We start from the raw sequence: 20,335 nt of genomic DNA, 5'->3' as shown, positions 1-20,335 counted from the left end.
GGCAGTGGTGGTGACCATGGTGGTGGTGGTGAGCCGTGGTGATGGGAATGGTGTTGATGGTGGTGGTGGTAGCAGTGTTAATGTCCATATTTTGCTGTCACTCCCACTTCTCATATACTGGAAGTAGAAAGAGGTTCATCGGGGCCAGACTGAGTGTGTATCAGGTGCTGGGGGCAGTGAGAGGCCTGTATTTGAGTCTCTTTGTCATCAGGGCTGCAGAACAAGTATCTCCTACTCTGTGGCCTGGAAACAGTAGAGTATTTAAAAATAGACTTTTATGAGCCATCAGGGCTTTTCCAGAAATACATCTATATGGATGGGGGCCCAGCAAAAGTCTTCATCCTGGCCCCACAGCCTCACCCCACTGGATGCTCCAGCCCTTACTCAGGGTTTCCCACACCCTGGGGGCTGCTCCCAGCTGGAGAGGGCCCATCAGATCAAGTGGCCGGCCGCCTGCCCTGTCCTGGGGGAGACTCCCCTCTCCCTGGCCCTGGACCGAATGCTTCGGCGCTGACTCATTTCTCCTTCTGACAAGGGACCAGCCGTTGGAATCACCTCAGTCCACGGGCAAACTCCACCAGCCCCTGTGGTATGATTTCACAATTGCCCAAACAGGACTAGCCTGGGACGAGGGGTGCCCCAGACACTAAGGATCCACATTTCATTCTAACTTGGCCAGGTGACCTGTGGGCAGCACTTTCATCTTGCTGAGGCTTCTTTAGCTCTAAAATGAGATAAATAGTTTCTTCCTCCCAGCCCTGTGCCCAGAATTGGATGAGATATGATATAGAGTCACTGGCCCATGGTTAAGGCTGTGACAATTGTTAGTATTTTATTACTGGAGGATCAAGAGACCTTGAGATGGTCTAGTCTGGTAGAAAAAGAATATGAGCCAAACATGTAATTTAATATTTTTTAGTAGTCACATTTTAAAAAGGTAAAAAGAAATGGGTGAAATTAATTTTAATAGCGTATTTTACTTAGCCCAACATATCCAAAATATTAACGTTTTAACGTGATCAATGTAAAAAATCATTAATGAGATATTTTGCATTCGTTTTTTTTGTACTAAGTCCTTGAAATCTGGTGTGTAATTAACATAGCGCATCTCAATTCGGATGCTAAGTTTCCATTGGAAATACTTGATCTCTATTTAGATTTCATAAAATACACAGTTGAAAATGTAGATTCATATCCCCAAGTTGTTCCAAACATACTTAAAAATTTGCCAATAACTGAATTCTTAGTTTTTAAATTTAATTTTAGGTTCATTAAAATTAAATCGAATTCAGAATTCAGTTCCTCAGCCACAGCAGCCACATTTTAAGTGCTCAGTAGCCCTGTGTGGCTCGGGGCCGCCACACCAGATAGCGCAAGGCCAGCTCAAGCCCTTCATGTTAGAGGTGGGGAAACTGAGGCACAGAGCAGGGGAGGGACTTGCCCAGGGTCATATGAGGACTCAAGCGCCAGGATGCAGGGTGGTCTGCGTGGTCCTTCCAGGGCCCCAGGGTGGTCTGACTGGCTCTTCCCTTTGGGACGGAGAGTCATCTTCTCCAATACATGTTTGCCGTGTTATGTCTTTTGAGCAGACGTTTCTCCCTTGTGCTAAATCAAAGCCGGCCTCCCTATAATTTCCGTCTGCTGGCCACCTCAGAGAACACAGCTGCCCCCGCCCCAGGGCAGCTGCAGGAATCTGCAGACAGGAATCAAGTCCCTCTGGGTTAGCCCAGGTGTTTCCTTGTTCCTCTAGGATCCCCTCTTCCTGCCCATCCTCCATCACAATTAGTCAGTGCCTAATTGTGCAGCATATTCTGAAATGGGACCATCACCTCCCTCATCCTATAGCATGTGCCTCTGTTAATGCAGCCAAAGGAATTGAATCAAACCAGCTCTTTAGTGCTTGCCAAGAACATAAATGTTCTTTCCAGTTCCCTGTGAGGTTTGGGCCTTGAGAGGACTATCCTCTGGGGGCAGTCAGGATGTCCTTTCCAAGCCAGACATGCTGCCTGCACTACCCCCTACATCCGAATTCAGTGTGGACCAGGGTTGGGACTCTCTCTTCTTTCTCGTCTCTCTTACGCTCACAGATGCACACTTACACACGCTCTGAGTGTGTTTCTCAGAAACACACTGAACTGAGTTTCTCTGACAACTGGGAATCAAGGCCAGATCGGCCTCCCTGGGGCAGCCTTTCGGGATGCCCCGTGGGGGAGGGGGCAGAGCGGCTGTTGGAGGCAGTGGCCTGGTGCCCCAGTGGGAGAGTGGGGGAGGGCGGCTGACCTTCCAGCCCAATGTCCTGCTGTGAGGAGGCCCCTCCAGCCCCACCCCTGAGGCAGGGGGACCCTGTCGGTGGGATGTGCCCTCTGGGATTGTCAGAGTGATGCGCAGCATGTCAGAGATGCGGGAGAGCCTAGAAAACCTCTCCTGCTTCCCTCGTGTCATCAGTGGGCACTCTGAGCCCTGGACAGACAGACCTGCAACGGAATTAGGGCCCTGCTGTGGACCAGCAGGGCACTGGGCAAGCGGCTTCACCCTGGGGCTCTTGGCCGTCACCATCTATGGGAGGGGGTGGCAGGGGATGGAACAGTGCCTGGCACGTGGGGAGAGCTTGGTGCAGAGAGCTGCTCCCACTGGGGCAGCCCTGGGCGCCTATGGTACCATGACAACGGTGATTGATGGAGCATTTGCTATGGGCTGGGCCCCTTGCAGGCATGATACCCCATCACCAGTTGAATCCTCAGCTCTGTGAGGCAGAGACGACCATTGTTCCACTTCCCAGATGAGACCAAGCACCGGAAGTTAGGTCACGCTCAAGGTCACTCAAGATCACACAGGGCTTGAGTGCAGAATCAGCTTTGAACCCAGGTCTGCCTCCAGGGCTAGCGCTCTGTGCTCCGTGGATCTGCCTCAATCTTCTCTCACTTCTCCTCTTTCTCTATTTTCCCTCCTTCTCCCTTCAGGGTCCTGAAGGAAAACCAGGGAAACAAGGCGAGAAGGGCCGGACTGGAGCCAAGGTAGGACCTCCCTCCTCCGGCTGTGATCCGCCCGTGTCGCCCTCCCAGCTCCCGCCCTCCCTCCCCTCCCCTCTGCTGGGCCGGTGACAGCCTGTCTCTCCTCCCGCTGCAGGGTGCCAAGGGCTACCAAGGCCAGCTGGGTGAGATGGGCGTCCCTGGAGACCCCGGACCCCCTGGCACCCCAGGCCCGAAAGGGTCCCGGGGCAGCCTGGGACCAACGGTGAGAACTCTCTGGGTGGGGTGGGGTGGGGGTCCGGCACAGAGCAGAGGGGGCCAAGGGCGGAAGGGGGGCATTGCCCGCCGTACCTCTCAGCTAAACCCCTGGGTGTCTGCTGTCCCTGCCACTTTTTGGGACCATGGCTCCCTTTGGGAAGCTGCAGAAGCCACAGCCCCTCTCCCTGGACAAGTACCCACAATGCAAAGTGTTTCTTGCAATTTGCAGGGGTCTGTGGGTTTTCTGAAGCTCTTTATAGACCCAGATTGACCAGACTAACTGAACAAGGTGTTCTCCCACTGGAGACAGATTCAGAAGGGTTAGGGTGAAGCTGCTGTCACACCCTGGGTAACGCCGAGGGGGTCCCAGCCCATTGCTGGCCCTGTCCTGAAGGAAGGGCCCCCGAGGGGTGTGACAGCTGCAGGGGAGGAAGACCCCAAGAGGGAGCAAGGGAGGTGGCAGATGAGGGGGCTGCAGTATTTCGGGGCTGCCAGCTATGCTGATAAACGGCTCTGCTGGTTTGTGACACTTGCCAATTGCCGAGGTGTAAATGCACCCACCACAGCTGAGTCCAGGCTCCTGACACGGTGTCACTGAATGCGGACTTGGGAAGCGATGGGCAGGGGTGCTCCCTTGTCTAGTATTCCCACCCCACAGAGTCAGTAGCCGGAAGTGACCTCATGAACACGGCTAATAGTAAGATAATTAGGAAGGAATGAGTTTTGAATCTTCATCTTCTTTAATATGATTGATTTAACTATAAGGTCATGTAATTTAATTTTTCTTAATGATTCTGTTTAACAATTGGATCACAAAATTGGGGAAAATTTAGCAATCGGCCCTCATGAACCACAGGAGCTGGGAGGAGGAAGGGCTGGCAGGAGAGGGGCATGCTCCCGGGGAGGGGACAGATGCCCTTTCTCCCCACCTTGCTCTCCGGCCTGGGCTCTGGGCGGAGTGGACATGCCAGGCTGCTGGGCTCAACTGGGCTGGAGCCTGGGGGAGATACCCAGCCCGAGTCCCTGCTATGAGAGCCGGGGTGGGGTGCTCTCCATACCAATGCCAGGCCCCTTCTCTCGTAGGGTGCTCCAGGACGGATGGGGGCCCAAGGAGAACCGGGACTGCCTGGTTACGAAGTAAGGAAATCTCGCCTCCCTCTTTCTCTGGAACTCCGTCCTGCAGGCCTGCAACCAGGCCTGCCTCGGCCGCTGCCCCCACCAGCTCCCAGCTGAGGGCCGGCCCTCGGGCTACTGAAGACTCGTGGTCTCCCCTGTCCCAGGGAGCACCTGGGCCCGCAGACCAGGGTAGGGGTTAAGGACCAGCCGTGGGCAAGGTGGGAGAGCCATCCCCGTCCCTGTGCCCTCGCAGAGTCCTTCCTTCCCACAGTGGGTATCTCGAATACATTGTGTCTGAGCTTCGTAACCGCTCTCTGTGGAAGGGAAGAGCCTTAGCCTGTTTCTGCATCCAAGTTGGCACCCCCTAGAGATGGCTGAGCCAAATCCACGTACACGTCTGGGAGACCAGGCCTTAGAGAGGCATGGGGCTTGCTCAGAAAAGGAGACTGAGGTTCAGGGAGGCTAAAGAGCGTGTGCAAGGGCTGACAGCTTGTTAAGTTTGATGGTGGGATCCAGTGTCTGAAAGAGATACAGCAGGGAGAGGAGGAGACAGAGAAGGGGGCAGAGGAGGGAGAGGGCCCCTGTCCCTGCCCCTGCCCCAGAGGACACAGCTGGCTCTCCCGGGATCTAGCCCCAGGTCTGCTCCGAGGTGGGGCAAGCAGAGCCCCCGACCATCCAAGCAGGCACACCCTTAGAGGTGTGTCTGGGACCGACATGCCATGTCTGGGAGGCCAGGGCCCAGAGAGGCACAGGGCCTGCTCAGAGCCACACAGCGAGTTGGGGCAGAGCCAGGACCCAGTCGCACAGCTCAGTGTCTCCATCTCTGCGTTCCTGTCCTTCATCGTGTGACCCTCCTGAGTCCTCACTCACCCATGCTCTCACCTCCCGCCGTCTTGTCTCCTGCAGGGACACAAAGGCGTCATAGGACCCCTCGGACCTCCGGGATCAAAGGGCGAGAAGGTGGGTGTTTGGTCCCCGGAAGCAGCTGCTCCCTCGCATCCGGGGCGGCAGGAGCAAGCCCGGGGTCACTGTGGCTGTGGCGGCGTGGGAAGTTCACGGCAGGCTCACCCCTGCTCTCACCACGGCCGGCCAGGAGGCCCGTGTCACCACGGCCGTGCCCGCACGGCAGGAGCCCTGAGACTCACGTTCAGCACAGATGTGTCGGATGTCGTCTCTGTGCCCAACACAGTTCTGCCGTCCTGGGGCTTCCAGTCGAGCCAGGGAAATGGACATCTGTCATGGAATGACTAAAATGGTGCCATTGCATCCTCTCCACGAGCGTGGGAATTGAAGCCTTGCTTGTGGATGAGATCACCCAGCGAGCGCCAGGAGAGGGCTTAGGATGGAGAGTGAGGATCACCAGCGTTTCATGGCCAGGAAGGAACCACCGAGGCAGAGGGAAGGCGTGTCCACCCCTTGGCTCTAGATTCGGGAAAGGAGAGGGATTCCTAGAAGGAAGCTTGCAGATTGCTGTGCCTGCCCCACTGTGCAGGTGGGGATGTGGGGAACCGGAGGTCCAGGGCATTGGCCCTGGGTCACAGTGCCGAGCTGGCTGTGAGCCCCAAGCCTCTGAGTCCTACATTGGCGGCCCTGAGTCCCTCCTTCCTGTCTTCTCTCCTCCCCAATGGCTCAGCTGGAATGCCTCCAGCAGGCGCTGCTGCCGTCTCCTTGCCGCGCTGCCTCCCCAGCCCTCCTTTCTTTTGCCGAGTCAGCTCGTGTTAACTACATCCCGCTGTCGGATGAATCACCCTGGCCGGGCTTGCTCTCCAGCTGGCCCCTTCCTCCTGCTTGGGGGAGGACAGCTCTGCAATCAGCGCGGGCCACAGGCTCCGACTCAGCCCACAGGAAGCTGCAGAAGTGCCAGTCGGTCCTCCGGTTCCTCTGCGGCCCTCGTCGTCGGCGGCCAGGGCTGGCGTGGGAGGGGTTAACACGGACCCTGAAACCAGGGGGAGCCTCCACTTTGGGCCGTCTGCAGCCCCACAAGCAGTCCCTGTGGCTGCTGAGAATGGCACCCTAACCCCAAATCTGCCCTAAGTCTGCCAGGGCCTTGGGTGGGGCCCCAGATTCCCTGAGCCTCGATTGCTTCATCTGTTAAGTGGGTGGATACTTCAGGAATGGGAGGCTAAGCAGGACAGCACATATATATGCCAGCCAGATGCATTTTCTGACACATAAGCCATTATTATATTAATTCAGTCACTCCTCCGGCCATCCAACAAGTATTTGTGGATTTATAATGATTTATTCAGTGTGTTCTCGGCCCTGAGCTAGGGGCTGCAGAATGATGCCCTAAAGAACTCAAAAATAAAAATAGTCACGTACATGAGCAGCCAGCCAAAAGCCAGATGGTGCTGGGGGGGGGGAGAGCAGTTTCGTGGGGGCGACCCCCAAAACGCAAGGCCATGTGCAAAGCTTTTTCCCCAGGCTTTCTCCATAATCCTCATCACAACCCCAGCACAGAGGTGTCGGTGTGTCACATGACAGGTGGGGAAACTGAGTCTCCAGGATGCTCAAGGACTAGCTCAGGATCGGTAGGAGGCTGACAGGACCAGGATTCAGACTGTCTGATGCCAGGCCCTGCTTCCCTAGCTGGAAACAGATGCTTAGATGAGTCAAGATGCTGTTTAGCTGGAAAATTCCCTGTGGGGCCTGTGTTTACAAAGGCGGTGGCCAGAGGGATTGGGGAGATGGGCTGAGACTCTGGGAACAGGGTCGGGGGGGCTCTACCAGTTTATGGTGCTGAAAAGTCATCCCCAAACTACAGCCACAGTGTGGGGAGAGAGGGGGAGATCTGTATAGCTGGCTTTTGACCCAGACTGCCCCTTGATTCCTGTGCGGCCTTGGCTAAGACCCTTCCTTCCCTGGGCCTCAGTTTCCCCATCTGTAAAATGGGGCCACTAGTCGCAGCAGCGTAGGGATGCTGTATGGATTCTACGAAACGATGTGTGAAACATACCTCACGAAGTGCCTGGCACATGGAATATACTAGGTAAACACTGTCCCCTTCCCCAGAGCTCCCAGTCCTGCTGCCTCCCTCCACAGCGGGACTGAAGCCAGGGACAAAGAACCATAGAGAGTGGCAGGGAGAAGAGAATCCTCACTCCCTGGGCCACCCCACAGGGGGCAACTGGGTCTTGGCCTCCAGCTAAGTCCCTCCTCCTTCAGTCTCTGCCCACAGGAGCCACAGAGGCCCTGGGCCCAGGTGCTACACCTGCCAGCCCTCGGAGCTGATTGGGGCCTGGGACGGGCTCCAGCCCCAGGGGTGGCTCCCCTCTCTCCTGCCTCTCAGGCCTCCCCTTCAATCCCTGCCGATAGCCTGGGGGCTCAAGGGAGCCCTGACTTGAGCCCCCTGCCGAGAATGCGCCCGCACGGGAGGTGACGCCAGTTGTCTGGGGCTGGAACGTCCTGATCCCTGAGGTTCTGCCACTTGCTCTTCTGCTCACGCCTTCCTTGTAGCTGGCACATGGCGTCCAGCCAGCTGCCGGTGGACAGGGCCCACGGTGGCCTGCTGTGGCCCAAGGACGTCTGCTGCAAACTCTGCTCCTCCCTTAATCTCTCTGGCCACGTCCATGCCACACATCATCCCTCCTGTTATTATTATCAACAACAGCCATTTTGACTGCCGTCTACTGAGCTCCCACTGTGTGTGCAATAGAGCGCCCACTGTGTGTGCAGGAGAGCTCCTACTCTGTGCAGGAGAGCTCCCACCGTGTGTGCGGTAGAGCTTCCACTGTGTGTGCAGGAGAGTTCCCACTCTGTGCAGTAGAGCTCCCACTGTGTGTGTGGTAGAGTTTCCACTCTGTGTGCAGGAGAGCTCCCACTCTGTGTGTAGTAGGGCTCCCACTGTATGTGCAGGAGAGCTCCCACTGTGTGTGCAGGAGAGCTCCCACTGTGTGTCAGTAGAGTTCCCACTGTGTGTGCAGGAGAGCTCCCACTCTGAGCAGTAGAGCTCCCACTGTGTGTGCAGGAGAGCTCCCACTCTGAGCAGGAGAGCTCCCACTCTGTGTGCAGGAGAGCTCCCACTGTGTGTCACTAGAGCTCCCATTGTGTGTGCAGGGGAGCTGCCACTCTGTGTGCAGTAGAGCTCCCACTGTGTGTCAGTAGAGCTCCCGTTCTGTGTGCAGTAGAGCTCCCACTGTGTGTCAGTAGAGCTCCCGCTCTGTGTGCAGGAGAGCTCCCTCTGTGTGTCAGTAGAGCTCCCACTCTGTGTGCAGGAGAGCTCCCACTGTATGTCAGTAGAGCTCCCGCTCTGTGTGCAGGAGAGCTCCCACTGTGTGTCAGGAGAGCTCCCACTCTGTGTTTAGGAGAGCTCCCACTGTGTGTCAGGAGAGCTCCCACTGTGTGTGCAGGAGAGCTCCCACTGTGTGTCAGTAGAGCTCCCGCTCCCTGTGCAGGAGAGCTCCCGCTGTGTGTCAGTGGAGCTCCCGCTCCGTGTGCAGGAGAGCTCCCACTGTGTGTCAGTAGAGCTCCCACTCTGTGTGCAGGAGAGCTCCCACTGTGTGTCAGTGGAGCTCCCGCTCTGTGTGCGGGAGAGCTCCCCCTGTGTGTCAGTGGAGCTCCCGCTCTGTGTGCGGGAGAGCTCCCACTGTGTGTCAGTGGAGCTCCCGCTCTGTGTGCGGGAGAGCTCCCCCTGTGTGTCAGTGGAGCTCCCGCTCTGTGTGCGGGAGAGCTCCCCCTGTGTGTCAGTGGAGCTCCCGCTCTGTGTGCAGGAGAGCTCCCGCTGTGTGTCAGTAGAGCTCCCACTGTGTGTGCAGTAGCGTGCCGTGATCTTGCCGTGTCTTTCCTCCCTGGATCTCCGAGCAGCGCTGGGAGGCATTACAGTCCCGTTTGCAGATAGGAAACTGTCTGTGGACAAGACCCCCTAGTCGGCCCGCTGCTGAGTGCACCCCAGGGCAGCAGAGGGCCTTCTCGGGGGCTCCCATAGAGGGTAGGAGGTTCATCCTAAAGCTGGTTCTCGGCCCACTTTCTTCCGGCACGGGTCGGAGAAAGGGACTCGTGTTGAGGGCTGAATAACTGAGCAGCTCCCATCAGCTCTCTGGGCCCCCGTGTCCCCATCTGTAAAATGGGGAGAATAACATCGCCTGCTTCATAGGGTTGTTGGGGGGACTCTGTGGGTGCCTGTGTCCCGCCCGGGGCCCTGCCTGTGTATGCCAGAGGCTGGGATTACTGTCCGCTGAGCGCCATGTGGGGACCTCTGCACCATTTCATGGAACCCCCACCACTCCCCTGCGGGCATCACTGCTGTCCCTTCACCCCCTCACCCCCGTTCCCCAGCTGAGAGAGAGCTCCGAGGAGGCAGGGACCTGTTGAAGGTCCGAGCAGCTGGTCTTGTGCAGAGCGGGTGTGGCCAGGTCTCTGCTCCGAGCTACCTGGGCCTGAGGGCGTCGGCTGGGGGCCCCCAGCGGGGTGGAGGGTAAAGTGCACTGTTCTGTGCCCACAGTCCTGGCTCCATGCCCGGGTCTGGCTTTGACCCCACGCCTGCCTCTTCCCTCTGTGGCCTCAGTCTCCCCGTCTGTAACCCTAAGTAGGCTGCACTTCATCTCTGGCCTCAGCGTGGAGTGTCTGGAATTCCCAGAATTCACCAGGAGCAGGTTTGTCCTAAAGCTGGTTCTGTGTCCCCAGGGGGAGCAGGGCGAGGACGGCAAGGCCGAGGGGCCCCCCGGGCCACCTGGAGATCGGGTAAGCACCCCTCCTTCCATCCCCTGCACCGTGGCCCAGGTGGAGCCCCGGCCTCCCGCTGCATGGGGAGGGGAGGCCCAGCAGAGGTGAGGCTGCTGTGAGCCCCACAGAGGGTGCAGATCCCCTGCACCTGGTGGCCCATATTTTCTGTTGTCCCTGTCATTCAGGGCCCTGTGGGTGATCAAGGAGACCGCGGGGAACCAGGGGACCCCGGATACCCTGTAAGTACTGCCAGCAGCACGGGGGTCGGTGGGGGGAGGTAGGAGGGGGTTACAAGAGGACCTTCCTCTGCCTCGTCCACGCACCCTGGAGTCAGAGCAGCCTTCACCAGGAGACAAGCCCTTCCACCGTTAGTGCCCAGGCTGGAGGCACAAGCCCCTGGAAGAGGGCTCAGGGTGTAATTCATGCTGAAAGGGGAAGGTGCCTGAGAGAGGGAGAGGATGAGGCGGAGGAGAGAGCCCCCTCCCCTCTGAGGGCCTCAGTCTCCCCATCTGCGGCCGGGGACAGCTCTCCCGGCAGAAGCAGGAAACGAGCCACCAAATGAGCACCAGGCCCCGCCCTGGGCTCTTCGCCTCCCCTCCTTCATCCTCTCTGGCAGGGTCGTTATTTCACCCGTCTTGCAAATGAGGAAGCTGAGATTCAGGGGACAATGACACATGGCTGGGAAGAACAAGGGCTTCTGGGGCTCCTCCAGGTTGGAAGTTGCCCTGGCCCCCAGCCCGCTCCAAGATGGGCCCCCTCACCTGTCTCTTCTTGGCTTCCAGGGACAGGAGGGTGTGCAAGGCCTCCGTGGAAATCCTGGCCAGCAGGGCCTCCCCGTGAGTGGTGCTTCCCGTCCCATCCCCGCTCCTGCCCTGACGGGGGTGGAGCAGCAGTGGGGGAATTAAAGAGCTGGGCCCTTTAAAGTTTAAAGGGACCCTCCATGCAGGAGGGCCTGGGGCAGCCCATTCTGGTTTCTCCTGCCCGGACCCTGGGGGCACCCCCAGAGCCTGCACCCCCAAACCCCTCCCCACCCCTCCCCCTCCAGGCGGAGACTGGCCACCCTCCCCGGGAGAGAATCCTGGGGCTGCCTTGCGTCATCTCACCTTGGTTTGCAGGGGCATCCGGGACCCCGGGGGCGACCGGGACCGAAAGGATCGAAAGGGGAAGAGGTAAGAGGGCGGGGTGGCCACAGGGAAGACTGAGGCCCTGGGAAGGGAAGAGGCCGGCCCAAGCACACAGCAAGTGGGACGCAGGGCAGGCAAAGCAATGAGATGAGAGGAGGGTTCCCAGCCCCATTGGCGGGGCCTCCAGAGAGGGACCACCTGTCTGAGGATCAAATGGACCAGCCAGCTACGGCTCAGGTTCCCACCTGGAAATGCAGTGTGCAGAGCCTCTGCAGCAGGGGAGCCAGTGAGGGCCCAGGGCCCAGAGCAGAGTCAGTGATGACACTGGCAGGTTCCAAGGCCAGCCCTGCCGCTGGGCTTCAGGGCGAGAGTGCTCGGGCCCATTTGCAGATTCAGATGCTGAGGCCCAAGAGGTGGACGGGCAGGGCGCAGCCACACAGGGGCCCCTGAGCCTCTCAATACCCCCTTCCAGAGCTCCTAGGCTTCCACGCCTCCTCCAGGCAGCCCTCGTCAGGTGCCTCTTGGTTTTTCAGGGACCAAAGGGAAAACAAGGCAAGGCCGGGGCGCCAGGACGGAGGGGGATCCAGGTGAGTGACCCACAGCTGCTCCTCCAGCACCTGCCCCCCTGCCCTCCCCAGAAGCCCTCACCAGCCTCTCATGTACCCCCAGGGCCTGCAGGGGCTGCCGGGGCCTCGGGGCGTGGTGGGGAGACAGGGCCCCGAGGGCGTCGCTGGACCAGATGGGCTTCCTGGCAGGGACGGTCAAGCAGGAGAGCAGGTGAGCAGGACTTGAGGTTAACAGAGGGCGCCTCTATTTGAGACAAGGGGTGTGTGGGGGGCGGGGGTTGCTGCCGCAGGCCGTGGGCCAGGAGGAGCGGGTTTGGAAACTTGGATGGGGCAGAACCAACATATCCAGAAGTTTCCTGCATGGGCAAATTGCCTCATCCCTTGGGACCCGAGAGTGTGGCCCTTCTGACTGTCTCCTCCCTGCCAGCACCCAGAATGTCGTTCCCTGACCAGTGGAGGGACCTTCTGGTTTTTAAGATCCCTCTCCTTCCCCACTTACAAATCCTCATCTCCTCTTTTCCCACTGGTCTAGCCATCCTCACACACAGGCAGTGTGACCTCCATCCTGGAGTTTCACCTCCCTTCCTCTGGCTCCCGGAGTTCACCCAGACTTCGAACCATCTGCCTCCTTGGCTGCCTGTTTCCCGAAACATGAGATCCTCCTTTGCCCTCTTTCTTTACAGGGGGAGCAGGGAGACGATGGGGACCCTGGCCCCATGGGCCCTGCTGGGAAGAGAGGAAATCCAGGTGTGGCCGGCTTGCCTGGAGCACAGGGGCCCCCAGGATTCAAGGTCAGACACTTGTTAATCCACTCACCCGCCCTCCATCCTTTCTGCCTTGGTACTCACTGTAATGACGCTGACTGTGACGCTGACATGGGCACCCACGTCCCAGGGCCTGTGTGAAATGGAGTCCACGTTGCTGACCTTTCTCAGGGGTCCCTGCCCCGAGCTTGAACCTGACTTAAAGGATAGTGCATCCCGGTAGCTGTAAATACTGCCCCCTACCAGGCTCTGGGAACCGGCAACTGATTATTGAGTTGTCCTTGGGCGCCCTCTTGTGGGCTTTTGTGGAACAAGAGATGTTGCTTGCTGCGGGGACCCTCCTCCAAGGCATCTTGTTGGAAACCTTTCTTGAGTGGTGGGGGAGGCCACCGTGAGTCTGTCTGAGCCCAGGACTAGACACTGAAGGGGAGGTTGAGATGAATGAATCAGACGTGGCTCTTACCCTTTCTGAGCTTGAACCATTTCTCCCCTTTGACTGGTCATTTTGGTGTTTCTTTAAGGGTGAAAGTGGGTTACCCGGGCAGCTGGGTCCCCCTGGCAAGCGAGGGACAGAGGGCGGAACGGGGCTTCCTGGGAACCAGGGGGAGCCCGGATCCAAAGGCCAGCCGGTGAGTGAGCCCCAGGGAAGACACACATTCACACTCTCACATGCACACCTTCACACGTGCACACACGCAGACCCAGAAGCCACCTGCCTGCTCTGTGACAAGGGCCGAGCATCACCCTCTCTGGGCGCCAGACACCATGCTGCCTGCCCTGAGTGGGGTGGGTGGGAGGAGGCTGAGAAATGAGATCTGAGCTGTCCCTTCAGAATGAGGAGAGGTGATCACACCAGAACCCTAACTAGCCTTATATCTATTAAAGAAATTGAATCTATAGTTAAAAAGCTTCCCACAAAGAAAACTCTGGGCTCAGATGACTTCACTGGTGAATTCTAGTAAATGTTTATGGAAGAAATAATACCAATCCTGCACAAACTCTTCCAGAAAATTGGAAAGGAGGGAATATCTCCGAACACATTCTATGAAACTAACATTATTCTGATGTCAAAGCCAGACAAACATTACAAGAAAAGAAAACTATAGACCAATATCCCTCATAAATATAGATACAGAATTTCTCAATGCAATTTTAGAAAAATGAATCTAAGAATGTATAAAAATGGTAGTACATAAAGGTTTATCCCAGGAATGCAAGGATGGTTTAACACTTGAAAATAAATCAGTATAATTCACCATATTAACAAACTAAAAAAGAAAATCCATTTCATCCTCTCAGTAGATGCAGGAAAAGCATTTGACAAAATCCAACTCTGTTTCTGATAATTCTCAACAAACTTGGTATAGAAAAGAACTTCCTCAACTCAACAAAGGGCATCTGTGAAAAACCTACAGTTAATATCATACTTAATAGTGAATGATTAAATGTTTTCTCTCAAAGATCAGAAACAAGTCAAAGATCTCTGTTCTCACCACTTCTATTCAACATTGTACTGGCGGTTCTAGCCAATGTGGTAAGGCAGGAAAATAAAAAAAAAGGCACTTGTTTCAAAAAAGAACTGAAACTTTTCATTTGTAGATGAAATGATTGGCTATGTAGAAAATCCAGTGGAATCTACAAGAAAGCTACTAGAATATGTGAGTTTAGCAAGACGGCAGGACACCAGCTCAATATGCACAAATGAGTTATATTTCTCTACACCAGCAGCAAGCAGTTGGAATTTGAAATCTGAAAAGCAGTACTATTTACAATAGCGTACAAATATGAAATACTTAGAGATACATATGACAATAGGTGCACAAGACATGTGCCCTGAAAAACTACAAAGCATTGCTGGGAGAAATTGAGGAAGACCTAAAAACGGAGATATTTACTGTGTTTCTCAGTCGAGAGACTTGATATTATTAAGATGTCAATTTTCCTCAAGTTGGTCTATGGATTCAACACAATCCCAGTCAAAATCCCATCAGGCTTTTCTTGTAGAAAATAACAAGCTGATTCTAAAATGCATTTGGAAATTCGAAAGACCTAGAATAATCAAAACGACTCAAAAAAAGAAGAGCGAAGTTGGAGGACTCACAGTAGTTGATTTCAAGACTTAATTTAAAGCTACAGTAATCAAGAAAGTATGGTACTGCCGTAAATATACTAATAGATCAAAGAAACAGCATAAAGAGTCCGGAAATATATTCACACGTATATGGACACCAATTTTTGACAAAGCTGCAAGTGTACATCAGTGGATGCAGAATAGTGCCGGAACAATTGGATTCCTCCTATGTGCTAAAATGGATTCAACATGAATCATACATCTAAATGGAAAACCTAAAATGCTAAAACTTCTAGAAAAAAAGCATAGACGACAATCTTTGAGACTTGGGTTATACAAAGATTTCTTGGATGTGACACCAAAAACATGATCCATAAAACAAAATGTGATAAATTGGACTTCATCAAAGGAGAAAGTGCAAATCGTATCTCTGGTAAAGGATTTATATCTAGAATATATAAAGAACTCTCAAAACTCAATAAGAAAATAAGCAGCCCGTTAAAAAAATGGGGCAAAAGTTTTGAATAGATACCTCAAAGAAGATATACAGAAGGCAAGTAAGCACATGAAAAGAAGATCAATATCATTAGGCAAATGCTCATTAAATCCACAGTGAGATGCTACTGCACATCTGGTAGAATGGTGAAAATTTTAAAAGACAGACCATACCAAGTGTTGACAAGGATGTGGAGCAGCTGGAACTCTCATACTCTGCCAATGGGAATGTAAAACGGTACACCCACTTTGGAAAACAGTTGGGCAGTGTCTTTAAAAGTTAACCAACACCTAACATACAATTTGGCCCTCTGGAATCATTCACCCCTGATATAAATCCAGGGCACTCGACAATGTGGCATCTGTGTGACTTTGAGCAAGTTCCTGTCCTCTCTGAGCCCCAGTTTCCCCCTCTGTGAACAGGGCGTGCTGTGCCTCCCTGGGCTGATATAGGAACACGTATGCACGGTGGTGCACACAGAGTGCCTGGCACACAGCTGGCCCTCAGGAATGGGGTTACTTTCAGTGCATCATTCATTCCTAGAGCCTTTGGGTTCTACAGGTTGGGAAGAGTCTGCAGATCCTTTCATTCTTTTTCTTGAAGACCTGGAACAGGAGATCCTGAGTGTTCTAGAACATTCCTCATGGAATCCCTGAGCTGGCCTCCCCTTTCTTCTCTGGCAGAGGGCACAGGCTCCTGCCCCCTCGGAGCCCATGCTGACCTGGTGTCTAGTCTATGAGCTATTCCCATCACTTGATTGCCCTACAGTGGGGTGACTGATGTCCCCGGGAGGCGGCAGGGGTCCTGGGTGACTGGCTAGACACCCTTGTCCTGGCCCCTCTCACCTCATCTCATCCCGTTCTCCCTGCAGGGTGACTCTGGCGAGATGGGCTTCCCAGGAATGGCAGGCCTCTTCGGACCCAAGGTACAGATTCCCCTCCATCCACCTACACGTTCATTTATTCATTCAACAAGTATTTCTTGAGCATTTACAATGTGGGCTGGAACACAGCCGGAATCAAGCTTGAGCATCTCCCACCGGTACTCATAGTGCAGCAGACCTGGGCTCTAAGCCCAGCTCCACAATTGACCTGTTCTGTGCCGTAGGCAAGTCACTTGGTCTCTCCAGACCTCAGGTTCCTCATCTGTGAAATGGGCTTGATAATAGTAGAGGGTTGTAACAATTAAGTAAGACCAGAGGCATACACCACACAGCACCGAGCCGGCACGCTGTACCTGCTTAATAATTGTGGACATTTGTTACTCTTCCTGGGGCCTCTCTCGACAGGGAGGGTGAAGGTAGGCCAGTCCCCAGGGATGGTGGAACTGCTGGGGCCTTTACTAGCAGACACCCAGACACAGACAACCCTCCTGTGCCTCTTGCAGGGCCCCCCTGGAGACATCGGCTTCAAAGGCATCCAGGGTCCTCGGGGGCCCCCTGGCTTGATGGTGAGTCCCCTCCTTCTCTGTGCCAGCGGGAGCGGTCGCCCCAGGTCCCAGGCTGGCCGGCCATCAGCTTGGTGGGTGCATGTCCTCCTCCTGTGCCCTCAGCCTTGCGCCCCCTCTGCCCAGTCTGCACTCCCGTTTCCACACCTTTGTCTAGGCTGTTCCTGCCAGCTGGCTTCCATCCTCCCCCTTCACCTGCTCTGCACTCTTGGAGCCCACCCCAAGGCACAGAGGGGGCTCGGGAGATGCATGGCCTGGCCCCTGCTGGAGGAGGTCTCCATCCCGTTTCCTTGGGACACTCAGGCTGCCCTCTACCCTCCCATCCCTGTGACTCTATTCCCTAGGCCCTGGGACGAGGACACACAAGCCTTTCTCTCTCCTTTAGGGAAAGGAAGGCATCATTGGGCCCCTCGGAATCCTGGGACCTTCAGGACGCCCGGTATGTGTGGGGGGTGGCCAGAAAGACTGCTGGGTTCCCTTGCCTGCCTGGCTCCAGATTGTCTCTGTGACCCAGGGCCAGTCTGAGCCTCAGTTTCCCCATCTGGGAAATGGGGCTTCCCCTCTGAGCCCTCTCTCACTGCGCCTTGGTTTGTTGCAGGGTCCGAAGGGCGACAAAGGCAGCCAGGGGGACTTGGTGAGTGAATGGGTGGGGGCAGTGCTTCTGAGGGTGGGGGAGGGGTGGACTCTGGGCATGGGGGGCTTAGCCCGGGTCCCCTAACTCTCTCTCCCTGCTTCTGTCTTCCTCCAGGGATTGCAAGGTCCGAGGGTGAGTGGGCCGGGTGTGAGGGCTGGTGGGGCAGGGGAGGGTTGGGGGCGGTGGGGGGCGTTCTGGATTGCTGGACCTGTCGCCCATCTGTGCCTGTCTACACCAGGGGCACCCTTGTCCCAGGCTCTTAAGTTTTCTGGAGGAGGTCTGGGGTGGGGAGATGGAACACTTTGACCAGGGCCTCACTGTTCTGCTCCTCTCCCTCCAGGGTCCTCCCGGCCCCCGAGGGCGGCCCGGCCCACCGGTAGGTAACTGTGTGCTCTGTGCCCCTGGACTCCGGGGCAGGAGGTGGCTTCCTGTGAAGGAGCCCAAGGCTTTGCCGGCAGATGCTTTTCTTGACCCTAACCTTACGGGACTCAGGAACTTCTTGTAGCCCATAGACTTCCAGGAGAGTGGAGACCTGCCCCGGTGGGGCCAGGCTCCGAGAGAGTGGAGACCTGCCCCGGTGGGGCCAGGATCCGGGAGAGTAGAGACCTGCCCCCGTGGGGCCAGGCTCCGGGAGAGTGGAGACCAGCCCCGGTGGGGCCAGGCTCCGGGAGAGTGGAGACCAGCTTGGTGGGCCCCCTCCAGTCTCCTGACAGCCTCCGGGACTCCAGCACCCAGTCCCCATCACATACTGACCCAGCCTCATCTTTTGCAGGGTCCTCCAGGAAGCCCTATCTACTTTGTAAGTTGCCGAACATTCTCTTTTGCCTCCTTGGGGTAAGGCCTTGTGGGGGTGTCGTTTGGCAGCTGACCTCTCTGGCCACGGTGGCTGGAACCCTGAGCTGGGCCCAGGGATGCACGTGCCCTTTTGTCACTCCATTCTCGAGCCCTGGACCCTGAAGCAGCAGAAAGAGCCCTGGGCCGGGAGGCAGGAAACCCAAGTTTCAGCCAGGATGTGCTCCTGACTGTGAACCCAGGAAGATGCTCCAACTGCTGGGCTCCCAGGTCCTGTCAGTGTGCTCTGTACAGGTCAGCTAATTGCTGAGGGTCTGGAAAGGTTCTGCTACCAATTCCAGTGTGTGGAGGTCCCCACACCAACTAGCAATTCTCAGGACAGCAGCTGGGTGTCCTACAATTCAACTCAGTTCTGACACCGTCTATGGGAGACAGCATCGGACCCCACAGGTCCTACAAGACTGCCCGCCGCCCCCCAACTTCAGATACCAGTGGCAAGCCCAGGTCACCTGTACTTCAGGTCACCTGTACTTGTGAGTGACTGACTGGCTATAAACCAGAGGTTCCCACGACCTCCTCCTGGGGTTTGATTAATTTGCTAGAGTGACTCACAGAACTCAGAGAAACATTTCACCTACTAGATTACTAGTTTATTATAAAAGGATATAACTCAGGAACAGGCAGAGGGAAGAGATGTATAGGACAAGGTATGGGCAGAGGGCTCGGAGCTTCCCTGCCCTCTCCAGGTGTGCACTCTCCCTGCCTCTCCGCGTGTTCACCGACCCGGAAGCTCTCCGGACCCCATCCTTTTCGGATTTTATGGAGGCGTGAGCAATTAAATCGTTGGCCTTTGGCAATGGATTCAGCCTCCAGCCCCTTTCCCCTCCCCGGAGGTTGGGGATGGGACTGAAAGTTCTAAGCCTCTAATAACATCATTGGCTCCCCTGGCAACCAGCCTCCCCACCTTTAGGTTACCTAAGGGCTTTCCAAAAATCACCTCATTAACGTAAAAAAAGACACCCTGATCACTCTCATCACAGGACATTCCAAGGGTTTTAGGAGCTCTGTGTCAGGATCAGGTTCAAAGACCGAATATGTATTTCTTATGGTAAATCGCACTGTCACGGGGTCCCTCCATCTCGGATTGTGAGTCCAAAGAGGGTCGGGCAAGGGAGCAGATCAGGTCCCTGTGTCCCTCCCTGGGGGTACCGCGGCCCTGTCTGAAAGCGTGGCCACCTCCCATGCCCTCTGACCCGTCCTTCCTCATGGACCCCTGCGAGGCTGACTGGTGGAATCAGGCCCTGACAGCGGCCCAGGGGGTGGCCCAGGGGACAGACTGAATGGAGAGGGGCCCTTGGAATCTCTGCTCTTCTCATCTCAGCTTCTCACTGTCCCTTTCTCTGCATCGTCCACAAAAACATCGTGACAGCCCTGACCTGTCCCTCTACTCCCTTCCCTAGTCCTTATCAATAAGAAAGCCAGCTGGGGGAAAGTGGAGAGGTCTGGGAAAAACCCTTCCCCTCTAAACAATGGAAAACTGGAGGATTTTGAATTTTTTGAATAATGACTAATATAGTGAGTGCTCATTATATGCCAGACACCATTAGAAGTGCTTTTCATGTCTTAACTCACTTATTCCTTCCAACTGTTCGAAGAGAAGGTTATAATCATGCCCATTTTCAAGATGAGAAAACTGAGGCAAAGGGAGGTTAAGCAAGTTGCCCAGATCTTACAGCGAGTAAGTGGCAAGGCTGGGATTTGAACTTGAGAAGTACCCCCAGAGCCCCAGCCCTGCACCCCAGTCCTGAGCCCTATCCACTGTCACTTTCTCCTCTTCACTGTTTTCGTGGCAAGACCTCAGCTATGCTTCTGGAAAGCCTGGAGCTCAGGTCGGAGGTACAAGTGTATGTTAGACAATTGTGGTGCAAGCCGAAGGAGAGACGCAGGGACTGTGGGGACATAGAGAAAGGGGGCTGCACCCAGCCCGGGGGGCAGAGGCATCTGGAAAGAGTTCCCATCACAGTTGATGTCTGTGGGATGAGGGCTGGGCAGGGTTTCTCAATTGCAGCACTAGTGACATTTGGGACCAGATGATTCTTCACTGGCAGTGACTGTCCTGGGCATTGTAGGATGTTTAGCAGCATCCCTGGCCTCTACCCACTAGATGCCAGTAGCACCCCCTCCTCAGTTGTGACAGCCAAGAATGTCTCTAGATATTGCCAAATGTCCCCGAGGGGGCAACATCGCGCCTGGGTGGGAACCACTGGACTAGGAGAGCCAGATGGAGCATTGGAGGGAGGGAAGAGTGTTCCAGGCAATGGATGCAGCAGGTGCAAAGGCCCTGTGGCTAGATAGAGCATGGTGGTTAGGAACCTCGAAGTACGATAGCGTGTCAGGTGCACAGAGCATATGTGGGAGAGAGAAGAGAGGCAGAGCCA

The 20,335-nt window shown here is 55.5% G+C and overlaps 1 protein-coding gene across 8 annotated transcripts in view; it reads left to right on the top strand.

Moving 5' to 3' along the window:
* COL27A1 (collagen type XXVII alpha 1 chain) overlaps positions 1–20,335 on the top strand; it is a 148,522-nt gene that overhangs the window by 113,457 nt on the left and 14,730 nt on the right. For 7 of the 8 annotated variants that reach the window (XM_087419227.1, XM_087419229.1, XM_087419228.1 and 4 more), the window contains 19 exons: positions 2,961–3,014; positions 3,127–3,234; positions 4,311–4,364; positions 5,250–5,303; positions 9,966–10,022; positions 10,190–10,243; positions 10,787–10,840; positions 11,120–11,173; positions 11,662–11,715; positions 11,798–11,905; positions 12,378–12,485; positions 12,980–13,087; positions 15,897–15,950; positions 16,412–16,474; positions 16,857–16,910; positions 17,070–17,105; positions 17,220–17,237; positions 17,446–17,481; positions 17,878–17,904. In XM_087419227.1, the coding sequence (XP_087275353.1) occupies positions 2,961–3,014; positions 3,127–3,234; positions 4,311–4,364; positions 5,250–5,303; positions 9,966–10,022; positions 10,190–10,243; positions 10,787–10,840; positions 11,120–11,173; positions 11,662–11,715; positions 11,798–11,905; positions 12,378–12,485; positions 12,980–13,087; positions 15,897–15,950; positions 16,412–16,474; positions 16,857–16,910; positions 17,070–17,105; positions 17,220–17,237; positions 17,446–17,481; positions 17,878–17,904 (1,155 nt within the window). Of the gene's footprint in view, positions 1–2,960; positions 3,015–3,126; positions 3,235–4,310; positions 4,365–5,249; positions 5,304–9,965; positions 10,023–10,189; positions 10,244–10,786; positions 10,841–11,049; positions 11,174–11,661; positions 11,716–11,797; positions 11,906–12,377; positions 12,486–12,979; positions 13,088–15,896; positions 15,951–16,411; positions 16,475–16,856; positions 16,911–17,069; positions 17,106–17,219; positions 17,238–17,445; positions 17,482–17,877; positions 17,905–20,335 lie in introns of those variants that run through there. The other variant, XR_015548944.1, reaches the window with a different exon arrangement.

The sequence above is a fragment of the Ceratotherium simum genome, chromosome 29, assembly GCF_057802395.1.
Source record: "Ceratotherium simum simum isolate JZ-2026a chromosome 29, ASM5780239v1, whole genome shotgun sequence".
NCBI classification, from domain to species: domain Eukaryota; kingdom Metazoa; phylum Chordata; class Mammalia; order Perissodactyla; family Rhinocerotidae; genus Ceratotherium; species Ceratotherium simum.
The sequence above is the reverse complement of the archived record's forward strand: the minus strand, read 5'-3'. Positions and strand labels throughout refer to the sequence as shown.